This window comes from Haliotis cracherodii, unplaced genomic scaffold (genome assembly GCF_022045235.1).
Source record: "Haliotis cracherodii isolate W230 unplaced genomic scaffold, xgHalCrac1.p SCAF_14, whole genome shotgun sequence".
NCBI lineage: Eukaryota > Metazoa > Mollusca > Gastropoda > Lepetellida > Haliotidae > Haliotis > Haliotis cracherodii.
This window is the reverse complement of record NW_027266269.1, coordinates 18,601,605-18,614,162: the sequence shown is the minus strand read 5'-3', so window position 1 is coordinate 18,614,162 and position 12,558 is coordinate 18,601,605. Positions and strand designations below refer to the sequence as shown.

The 12,558-nt window shown below is 38.6% G+C and overlaps 1 protein-coding gene across 1 annotated transcript in view; it reads right to left on the bottom strand.

Annotated features, from left to right (window-relative positions):
- Positions 1-977: 977 nt before the first annotated feature.
- The window catches only part of LOC139460261 (uncharacterized), a 52,129-nt gene continuing 40,548 nt past the window's right edge, over positions 978-12,558 (bottom strand). Inside the window, exons 26-33 of the mRNA XM_071241767.1 lie at positions 12,204-12,350; positions 10,877-10,976; positions 10,502-10,575; positions 9,149-9,271; positions 8,219-8,341; positions 7,653-7,789; positions 7,193-7,328; positions 978-2,325 (exon numbers count right to left, since the gene is read on the bottom strand). Coding sequence (XP_071097868.1) covers positions 2,254-2,325; positions 7,193-7,328; positions 7,653-7,789; positions 8,219-8,341; positions 9,149-9,271; positions 10,502-10,575; positions 10,877-10,976; positions 12,204-12,350 — 912 coding nt within the window. The 3' untranslated portion in view covers positions 978-2,253. The remainder of the gene's footprint in view (positions 2,326-7,192; positions 7,329-7,652; positions 7,790-8,218; positions 8,342-9,148; positions 9,272-10,501; positions 10,576-10,876; positions 10,977-12,203; positions 12,351-12,558) is intronic.

The following is a 12,558-nucleotide window of genomic DNA, read 5'->3' as shown; positions in this document are numbered from 1 at the left end:
CCATGAAGATTAACTTTTGTATGGATGATCCTAGAAATACTTTCCACAAGAAATCCACTGGGAAACAACATTAGATATGCAGCAAGACTATGTATACGTGGCATATGTTGATGCCAGCCTTAACTTAAGTATTGTGTGATAATGTATGGCTACAGAAGGATATAAAGGTTATGGGAGTGTTGTGGTGTTTGGTAAATATCATGTATTAGGAATAACGTTGTATTCATAAATATATTGTTTAAATTGACATTCACGTTTGAATGCGATCGCTCGGACATTGCGTTTATCTGAGTTGCCAGCTTCACGTATGGGGAACAACTCACTAGGCAGTTCTCTCTCAAAAATTCACTTGGCGGGCGCATTTTCGATTCTTCGGAAATGACGTCATGATAAAACAATGTTATATCGTGAAATAAATTACACTTCATTCTTCATTGTTCTTTGCGATTTATCGCGTAGCTGTCTTAAAAAGACATCATTACACCTTCGCAACTCCCTCGTTCAAGCCAATGCCAAATGCGTAAGAGTGAAGTCAGGTTTTACGCCACAGTTTCAGTTGCATCATGTCATCTTCACAGTTGAGAAACTCTATTGTGACAGTAAGAGAGTGAGTGAGTATGGCTTTACGCCGCTGTCAGCAATATTCCAGCAATATCACGACGGGGGACACCAGAAATGGGCTTCACACATTGTCGGGAATCGAACCCGGGTCTTCGGCGTGACGAGCGAACGCTTTAACCACTAGGCTACCCGACCGCCCCTCTAGTGTGACATGGGTCTTTGACATTGACAACCTTCATAAAACACAAATGCATGAAACGCGTGCTTACAGATCAAACATCACATTAGTGACACATATGTGACAAGCTCCAACGATTAGTAGATCTTGTCCAGGCGTAGGACGAATTATGCAATTTGCGTTGCCTTAGATAGCTTGGCTGCTTCTGTTAAAAGGAACAAAGACAAATTGAGGAACATATTTTTTATTTATTTCTACAAACTACAAATGCTCGCAAAATATTGTTTTGAAGACTAATGTTATTAGGTCAAATGTTTGTTCATGAGATGCAGTGCCGTCAAGTAAATGTATACCTGATTTCCTAACATTAATGAAAGTGCCGCCATGGTGCAGGTGAAGCGATTTCAGTGGCAATTGTTGCATAGTGACACTTATTTTCACGTAAAGCTTTTCTATCAAAATAATAAAAGTATATAAGCTACACAAATATAAAAAGATAAGGCAATATAATAGTGATATAATATGTATTGGAAATGTCATATATATCATAACCATCTATATTTTATGTATGTTTCATTTTGACACATCACTAAAACAACGACGGAAGCAAAACTAAAGGCTATAGATATACATTTCAGATTGAAATACTCATTTCTCATTGTTATAATAAAATTACAAACATAGCTGAAATGAAAATCAATAGTCAATGTCTTTATCTCTTTTGATACCTTGCATTCTCAACCACCCCGTATACTACAGAAAATGCTATCTTGTTTGGTCCCAGCATTGTGTATTTCTTAATAAAAGCTATGAAATCACTTTGAGTATGGATGATTCGAGTTGTGTATTGACAGTCTGATATGCATCAACATTCCTACAAATCTGAAACTTCTGTATTTTTCTTGATTAAACAAAACCAGATACGTATCAATATAAAAAACCTTAGGTAATTCGGCAAAACATAAGTATCGATACATCGACGATATCAGTACCTGATCATTAAGTCCTCTGTGTCCATGTGTCACAGTGCTCGACCGAGCGAAAACAAAACACAATATTGTACGTTACAGGCTGAAAAGTCCAGTCCACATATATAAATGATGTAGGGACATGTCCATTGGTTTTCAAAATATAATCCATTTTATTTGCTATATTTTTACATGTGTGTGTCCCTATATGTTACATATACTTAATTGTAAATAACAGAGATTTTGAGTACAATGGCCTACAAAATCCACAATATATGGTTAGAAAATAACTGAATGATTGTGATACCGACAGAAAATATTAATAAAAAAATCATTCCAACCGATTTTTAAAAAAACGTAACGTAAAGTGCATAAGTTAGACCTAGTTCACCAAAAAGGATCCATCAACTTGCATGAAATACATGTCTAACATTATCCCCATGAAATAACCACTACTAATGAATATAATAGCAGTAAAGTACTCCTTACACGTATGTGTGTTAAAAGTTGAAAACAAATGGCAATATGTAACGATTCTATCCCTGTTTACAGGTTGGCGTAGACACTGGAATCTCGTAGGTACTCTTTTACCATTCCGTAACAGAACTTGTACTGATCCTGGAAAAGAAGAAAACCGGTATGTTGTACTCAAACTTACTCAGACAATTAAGTATGCAATACATTCGTTACTGGAATACACAAACGGTTCATCATGCATACATTTCGAAACAGAATCAGTGCTTGAGGGACCAACAGTTTGCTACTTAGAAAAAAACGCTTCAGATTTTAAGAAATAATTTGGAGACTGGATATCCGGAAATAAAATGTGTTGTGGTTCATAAACAAAATTTGGCTTCTCCCTCGTGATTATTCAGCCTCCTATACGAATGGCTGACATTTTACAACGCCACTGTCACTGAGTCACCGACTGCTTGGACGTTACGGGTATGCCATGTGACTTTATCGCCCTGGGAAATGTGTTTGACACACTGGTGTATCATGTCAAGGTTAAAGTCATCTTCAATGCCATAGCCGGAAAGAACTTTGCATAAATATATGAAACATGGTACGTCTTCCTTAGGGCCCACGTCGGAAAGGCTTTGATTGAATTACGTATGCGAATGCCACTCATAAAGAATATGCGTCAGTTTCACTCAAATGACCTTCTGCAGCTATTTTACAGTCGCATGCATGTAGTTCTTATACATTCAAATGTTTTTGAAGGGAAAATTTTCTTTTAAGGTCACTATCACTATCATGCATTATGTGCACAATATGAGTTCATTCTAATATGGTGAAATTTGGTACAATTCTTCAGGGAGGACCATAAATGTAATATGGTTTGTGGCGCATTCTTTCATGGTCATGGTCACTGGAATGGCAATAATTACGGTAGCTTCATTGTGTATTTCACCAACCCATGGCCGGGGTATATGTGACATGTTAGTGAGAGCTATGTCAACCAACTGTAATTATGCACCCCCCTTCTCCAAAGGGAGGAGAGACATATTGTTTTCTGCTCTGTACCGATTGGCTGTTCTTAACATAAATTGGCATGTGCATTGTTCATCAGCCGAATTAGTGCCGTTTGACATTTTTAAAATTTTCAAAATTGTATTCTTTCATGATATATAGAAACAATTTCGACTTTGTCTCAAACGAGGGTAGGGTTCGTTTCCGGGCCATAATTTGAAAACCGATCAACATATTTCAACCAAACTTGGCATATGCATTATTCTATAGATGAACTGGTTCTATTTCAATTTATTTCTTAATTTTATTTGTTACTTAGTCTCATAACTCTCAAGCTAATGAATATGTTAGCTTGAAACTATACATGTGCTATGACCTGATGCTCAACTATTGCCTTATCATATTTTCCATTTTTTTTCTTTTTTGCTTTCTTGTGTCTCCATAGAAACAATTTGGACTCTTAAACAAGTACCGTTTGTTTCCCGCAAAAACTCTACAACTAATGAATATGTAGTCCAAAACACAACTGTAACACTCGTATCAAATGGATCACCATGGAATAACTATTTATCGTTTGCTTCAGTTTTAGCCAACATCAAACATGGGTGTTTACTTTCTCTTCCCGGGAGTTTATGCTTTCCCATACCCAAAATAAAGTGTGTTATACTCTCTTATTACGGCATGGGACTTTCTGTTAGAATATCTTGCATTAGACATATTTTGCCATGTCGAAAGTGAAGCCGTTAAATATGCTTTTGTGTTCCTCATTATATTAGCTGGAGTCAAGGTACTTTAATCTGCAATGAGGTTATAGTGGACATGCATTTATATAAACTGAAGGCAATGGTATCAAACTGAAAATGTGTGGTGGTATGTATTCATTTTAGGGACATCCATGGCGAGGCAGCGTCTGTTTTTGTAAGTAGTTTCAAACACTATTCTAGCTCACAAAGGAAGAGATATTTTAAAGGAATAAGTCAGTTATGTATTAGATACTCTTCAAAACAATATAGGGATACTCGGAAAGTTTCAAAAGTTGTAATCGATATTAGTTTTTGTAATTGTTGTGTGATGATAATGAACGGATTGGGATACCATTACAACCGGTAGTGAAGTATGACAGTAGATGATAGGACTGCCAACGATCTGGAAGGACGATAGGGGTAAGATGGGAAATTTCAAAGTTGACATTTTTGGAGCAGTAATACCGCCACGTTTTGTCAAACATTTATTCACTCGACGAGACATACTGCGTATAAGTCTCCCAATTGCGATTTGAGGGAGTCTATCCCAAGCCTCTTGCAGCGCCTGACCAAGTTCAGCCAACGTTGTTGGCGGTCTATGACGTTGACGTACACGTCTCCCTATAATGTCCCAGGCGTTATCAATGGTGGAAAAGTCCTGGGCTCATTGCTGGTCAATGCATTTGATGGATGTTAGGCTTCTAAAGGTGAGCACTGAAGATTCGTGCACGGTAATCACGGGCGTCGCCGGCCTGAAAAACAAACCGTCGGCCTAGACGCCTTGTAAACAAAGGGTGACAGTAGGATAGTACTGTCAAGTGAGCCTTCCTTGAACAAAATGGTGTGGGGGTTGCTGACTCGTAGTGACCGAATCTGTCGTGAGGTCTCAGGTTAAAATTGGGCTGACAATCATTTCGAGGACATCAGACACGACCTGTCAGGAATGACACCCTACGCATATGTGTGGCGATATATTTTGGTGTAAAATATTACAGACACAATAGCATGTTTGTCGTCAACTCTAATCTTTGTTCTAATATAGTATTAACATTATTATACCATGATCCTCTACTTTTCTTGAAGAGTATATGTTTCTAAAAATCTGAATGTTTCTGATTCGCCAAATTTCATCGTTAACTAATTAAAGATTCATATTTCAATTTACTAATATAGGATACATACTACACCTCTGCTTTCAAACTGAGAATAACACTCATATAACCTACATATTCTAGTGTTACGTGTATCAATATTTAGACCCATAACATCGGTCTGTTCAATATGTGTTAAGAGCCCTGTGTTCCTAGTGTAACATTCTTTTCTTTTCTCAATGGACTTAACGGCAAAGACCTAATCGCTCCCAGAACTGTTTTTTGTGGGTTTTTGTGTGTGTATAAACTGAAATACAACCACGACATACGTAATTTCTCGTTTAGCTACAATCTTCCCAGACATTGAAAACGCTCTGTCTGAAAATACTCAGTTCTGAGATGAAAAAGATGAAAAAGGATCTGTACTGAGACCAGATAACTGTGGAAACTGAAATGTATGAGAAAGTATTTCTCTCCCCAATCTAAAATCTACCGAGACTTGGAAAAAACCGCTGTTTTCTGAAAATGCCTAAATCTGAGGTAAGATCAGAGGAAACGAGCCTGATTTGTCGTCCAGATCACCGTGGAATCTTGCTTTCATGAGAAAGAATTTCTCTCTCCAATGTGCTCGAGGCAGATTTTGGAAGAGATATGAGAAAATATGGGTAACAAGCTGATTTGTTGTTTCTAGAATATTCAATGAACGTGTCACCATGCATGTGTTTTCTGAAAACACGATGAAAAAGACTTTGAGGGGCGGGGGGGGGGGGGGGGGGGGGTGTATACATTTTCATACTCTTGCTTGAGAACGGCGTTACAACTACACCGAAACGTCGCTCTTAATTGTAATAAAGAAGTTGTTCATCCATAAATCTTATCCTTATTTATTACTTTTCTATGCCTATAAAGAAGTTAACTATCAAAAGACAATACAATTAATACATACTATTCTTTTCTTATCGATATGATGAATATGTGTAACGTCATTGAGTGAACGGGGGCACGAGTGGCCCAGTCGTCTAAGGCGCCGCAATTCATTGTGCAGAGTTGCGATCCATGGGCACGCCAGAAACCTATGATTGTAGGTTCGAATTCCGGTTCGCCCCGATTATGTTTCTAGGTTTGTCAGCACCATACCCGTGCTCGTGGGTTTCACCGAAATGGTGAACGCCTGAGACCCGCATCACTTACGGCTTTCCTCCCACATTAAGATGACACACCGCGATATAACTGGAATAATGTTAAAAGCGGCGTTAAACCAAACTCACTCACTCTCACATTGAGTGAACATTCAACGTTTTAATCGACGGCATTGTCTCGTGGTGCCATGGCGAACGCTAGTAATCTGCCAAACATTATACAAAAACAAACAGTGACCGTCTACTAGTCATCTCAACCACTTAAACTACAGGTCACGTGAGGACAAATCGGCACATTTACCTCCGGTAGTTTCCGGAATACGAGGATTTTGTTATGTACTTTATTTATGTTTTTTGTTTACTGTAATCTCATTTAAGTTGTTTCGTGTCACAAGTTATGAGAAGGTCAAAGGTCGAGGTCACGAGAAATGTGCTATTATGCGCGTGCATACATTTCCTCAAAAGTGCCTTATGGATTGGGTCATTCTTGTGTTCAATGAATGATGCAATGTTCTGAAAGTTTTGCTCAGATTCTGGTGACTTAAAATTTCTAACACTGTGTGTGGTTGTTTGGTACCGGGATGGTGTTAAGTTTTAGACTTGCTACAATGTTGTGACACTATTAAAAATGCGTCTGTTTCACTCGAGAGTATTGTACACTGACCATAAACCATTGCCTAACTATACATTGTATGTTCTTTGCGCTTGTCGCTCATTAAACAAAACTCCTGTAATTGAAGGGCAATATCATAGTGTTAACTTTCACCGTCTACATGTTACATAGATAGCAGTCTATCCAATGTAACATTAATTTAGCATTAAAACCTCGTGCTGTGTGTTCTGATCAATTAGTCAGGTAAACTAACTCTACATAGGAGCTCATTCGTTTGATATCCTATAACATCAACCCAAAGTGAATGCCTTGATTGCATACAAGTTGTGGAAGCAATGAGTGTTAAGTGTTTCCCATCATAGTGCTGATCTGTTGTGACACACACGTGTACCTTCCCTTTTGGATGACGAAGTATCTAATACTTACATAGGACTCGATGAACTGAGGTCTGATACACTGAAGTTCCCGGATTGTTAGGTAGATGTCCACTTCCTTGTCCAGTCGGAGTCTGCTGATGATGTTGAGGACGCTGCAGAACACTCCACACAGTCGGGCACCGTCACTGTATAAGATGAGAAAATAACATCAGTAACACTTTGAAACTGTAAATGTGTACACATTTAACTGACTTAACGAATCTCACCAAGATCAGTACTCACAGAGTTTCGAATTGATAAACACTTAAAGTATTATATCAGCTGTAGAAGATGCATAGAAAAGTATGTTGTATAGTTATATATACAATGCCATAGCATCAGACAGTAGTCTCAAAGAGTAGATAGACATAAAAAAAGGAAACTGGTTATGATGAATGGAAAATAATGGGACATGCTACAAAAGGACATTCAACTTTTTTTAAAAGCGCTCAGATCAGTCTGAAACATACGGGCAATGAACAAGTGTCCTGTGTTCTTCGGAACTGCCTTTTGTTCCGACTTCATTCACAAAGTCTAGGAATGGTTCTGGAGGTCCAGGAATCTGTGATCTTAGTTTGAACACACGGATCTGTTGATGTGTGTTATCCTAAAGATAAGAAGGCTATTAGTGAAGCATAGCGACACTTGACTAAGAAAGTGTTCCTGGATAGTATATAATTCCTTATTGACATGAGCTTTGAGAGTTCGAAGTGTGTAAAGACTCCTTTGGTACAACTATACCAACACTCGACTCAATCTTATCCCTGACGTTAGCTTTGCCACCATTTAGTGAAACTCATATTTGCACCTGATGCGCTGGTTTCACATGGCTATTACAGTATACAGTACAATCAGGCGGCATTACATACAAGTTTTATACTTTTAACGCTAGTGACATTTGTTCTTAAATCGGCCGCCCAACCATACGAACTATATGCAGAGGGATCGGTGCATACAACATTACTACGCTGTTGCTTCCGTAAGCAATAAGTAGGTCAAGCTATAGGCCGAGTGGACCACAGTGGAACGTCACTACCTGTTCCCGGAGAGCCAAGTTAAGCTGCATCACAGTAAAACTGTCTCGGGATGCGTCCACCTGCAGTGTTGTGATGCGGAACGGTCCTATGTTCAACGTCTCATTCTGTCTTGGATATAAGGCCTTCAAAGAAAAAAGAAATCATTCAGAAATCTGTATATCTAAGAATTGAACTTCGGGCTGGATGGGTTCATTGATGTGTGAACGATTTGAAAGCGCTGGTTAAAAAGAAAATAGAAAAACGAGTTGATTGTAAACCCAGATCGAGAGTTCGGGATAACGCCGGAATGTAGTTACGGCAAAAGTTCACACGATCAATTTCAGAAAAAAATTGTTCACAACGTGTGAACTTTTCTCTCCGTTCACAGGTGTGTGAACTCCAAATATCAAATTAGGTGACTATTCATTCAGCCAATCAGAATGAAAGAAACGGTGTAACTTGTAAATTATATAGATATAACCGAGTTCATCAAAATCGTATATGCACAAGAGCAAACATCACTTCTCGCGCACAAGTGTATTGTTGACGTCATCATTCGAATCTTATTGTGACACACTAGAAACGACATCATTGCTGGAGATTGTTGAGGTCATTCGACAATTGTGGGTTTCTAAGATTCTACGGGTAGATCAAAACGATTAAGAAATAATTGGTATAAAGACAATATTGCACTCTCATCGTATGATTTCACGAAACTTGTGTAACGATTAATGTATTACCCTCGCTTTTGCTGAGGAAATACAAGAATACTTCATTGCAGGCTACGGACACCAGACATTTCGGTAACAACTCGATCATGAACCTAATTCCACTGACTCTACAACAATAAAACCGCCAATGCTTTATGAGATGCTACTGTGTTGTTCTTGGTGGGACAGACGGCAAATGCACAAATACATGTGTGTCGTTGAAGTTCATGCATCACTTACCTGATTATCCTCCAGGCAGACGATGGTGAAACAGTCATGGTCATATACCAACCTCCAGAAGTCTACAACAGTCTGCGTCAGCGGTGTCTGGGTTGCTAGCAGACCCAGGGGCTGTGTTGCAGACTATAAAATAGGTAAATAACATAATCTAGTTCGAAATTAATATCATTCAGTCAATCAATGTTTATTCATGACGATGACAGGGTCATGTGTCTACATTGAATAAAGTTCTTGCGATTTTGCCTTTTACGTCGAAATGAATCAGTTTCAGCAGATAATTCTGACTGATAATTCGCTGGCGTTGACGTTTTATTTGTACACGTCCATTTTGAAAATGAGTGTACTGGACAGGGTTGATACCATTTCAAAAGTTCTCAAGAATGTGACATGAAGTTGGTCGGTTGGTTCGGTTTTTAACGCCGCACTCACAATATTCCAACTATATGACGGCGGTCTGTAAAAATCGAGACTGGACCAGACGATCCAGTGATTAATATCATGAGCAACGATCAAAGCAATTGGGATCGATGACATGCATCAACCAAGTCAGCAAGCCTGACCACCCGATCCCATTTGTCGCCTCGTACGACAAGCATAGTCGCCTTCTACAGAAAGCATGGTTTGCTGAAGACCTATTCCAGCCCGGGTCTTCACGGGTCTGATATGAAGTGACCGCCTCCGTGGTCTAGTGGTAGAGCGCCCGCCCGTGGAGCGGAAGGTCCGGGGTTCAATCCCCGGCCGCGTCTTACCAAAAGACGTTAAAAGATGGTACTTGTTGTTTACCCTGTCTGGTGCTCGGCATTAAGGGGCTAAAACAAGGACTGGTCGGCTCGGAGTCAGTATAATGTGTCTGAGTGGGGTATTCATGTTAAACTGCGGCATGGTATCTCAGTGGGCTAGCACTATAAATCGGCATCTGTCCGGACTAGTACAAGCAGCCACACACACACGTGCATGCACGTCGCTATATAAGTGCAATAATCTTGGACGCGACGTTAAACCCAATGTCACCTAACCTCACCTTTTGTATGAAGTCTGTGTTTAGATATACACTAGGTTGATAAGTTTTACAAATGTCAAGTTCAAGGGGCGAACCTATGTACATATCAATATAACTAACGTGACTGAGAAGGTCGTAAGCATTTTGTGAAATATGTATTGCTTACATTTGGTTTGGAGAGTGAACACGAGACAGTGAAATATATATATTCTCAAGACTCCTCAAGTTAATTGAGTCAAAGCTATACTTGGAACGATTTCTCATACGTATCCTAATGTCCAGTGCAATTCATATCATTAGTATATACATGTAAGCAGATCAAATGTTTTTGAAAAGACAGTCGACATACTTACAGGAAGTACGACAGCGTTGATGTAATCATTGTGATCTGCGACAGGAGTTGATAGAAAGGGCCGGACTCTGTTCGCTAGAATCACATGAGATATACGACAAAACCCCACTTTGTACACAACACATGTATAATGTAAATGATCTTTTGAACAATTACATGATATTTGGATGTATCGTGCAAATGACAAGAACGTTTATTACCACTACTGCTGTTTACCTTAGATTCGGCGTGGATTAAGTTTGTATAGGCAAATATATATACGGAGGTTTAGACGTTGTCAGCAAAACTTGTGAAATCGTTCATTTACCAGTTGCAAAGGAAAATGAGGAAAGGTCAGTCTTTAAACATGGCGGACCATGCGAGACAAGATGCAAACCTGGGACAATATCCTTGTTTCTGTTTTTGCTGATATTATCTGGAAGATAAGCATCAGATGCCAACTTCCCTGGGATCTCCATCTTCATGGATTCAAGAGACTGGTCAAACGAAACATAGACACGTCATTACATCATACGTAGGAATGCATAAGTACAATACAGTGTTTTTCAAAGAATAAACTTAACATTATTACAGACACAACATATCAATAAAACGTTTTCTGACTATTTTCATTAATATATAGAGCACACTTTGAAAAGTATGGAGCCTTTTGGTTGAAACGCATGTTCTCGGGGATGATGGAGTTGTGTCCCTTTGATTGAAGAACGCAATCAACACCGACTGCAATACTACTGACATGCATATGTTACTGAGAGGACGATAACTATAATAAAAGAAACATGATTAACTATTGATTAACTGTGTTTTCAACTTTCATTTAAAATAAATTTACATTTATGATAAAGCAGGGAACCCATTTCCATAATCATAAGAAATCTCTGTAAAAGACTACAAGTCCACTGTGCGATTCTAAATATGCATGTGCAAGGAATAGTATGTATCCGTATGTTTTACATGTTTTGCCACAATATAAAATAAAACATACCAATATCAGTCCCTAAGTAGTAGCTAAACCCTATTCAAGGAAAGGAACTGAGATCATTCTAATAAACATAATTTTCAAAATACAATGAAAATTGTAAACGTGTTCACAAAATATGTTAACATGCTCTTGACCCCGAATTCGTGTTAAATGGTCAATGTCAGTCTCATACTTTCCTAAAGAAATTGCTTCGGTCGAAATGACAATCCTTTTTGGTGAGAATGGAAAATGCTGTTTATGGGCATGTGCACACGGAGTCTTTAAATGTACCAATATCAATGAGATGTATGGTTCATCTTGCGGAGAATCCGGGTAAAAGCATTCAATGAAATTAATATTGATTACGCAAACATGTTTAGCTGACACATGTATTATATCACTGAAGAGAAGTAAGAGAGCGATGGGTAATGCGGTAATGAATGCATATGATTACATATTATTTCATCAAGCTTCAGCCCCGTGATATCATATATATACCCTTTAGCTGGACCATGAGAATTCAGGCAAGTCTTACTGTCAACTTTTACATATAAGGGCGAAATGACATGATCCTGTACTTTCATTTTGGAACGCGATGATAACGCCAGAACATTTACAATATCATGCATAACGTCTTCAAAATGTTGATTCATTTTTTGGAAACCTTCAGGTCTTCAAGTTAACTGCTAAAAATATTATAACAAAACAAGTGTTCCCTTTTCCAACTGATGGTAATCCGCACCTGAAATTGTTTGTTCATCTCCATTTCCTGTTGTCTGGTATATTTCACCTCGGTACCAAACTTCTTCTCAAAGTCGGACAAAGTGTAGAACGTGCCCCTACTCGCTATGGCTTCCATGACAGACTCGTGGACAAAACGGTACTGCTCCTATAAATACGATTTTCTTCTGACAAAACAACTTCAAAATTGGGTATAATTTCTTTATCAAACAGTTAATAGATTTTTCCGACGATTCTAAAGCTCAATAATGAAACATGGCCAAGCATGATATTGCTGCTGGCCTACCTACAACACTGACATAGAATTTGTCTTTTTTAATATTTCAAACCATGTTATACCGACACATGAAACAGGA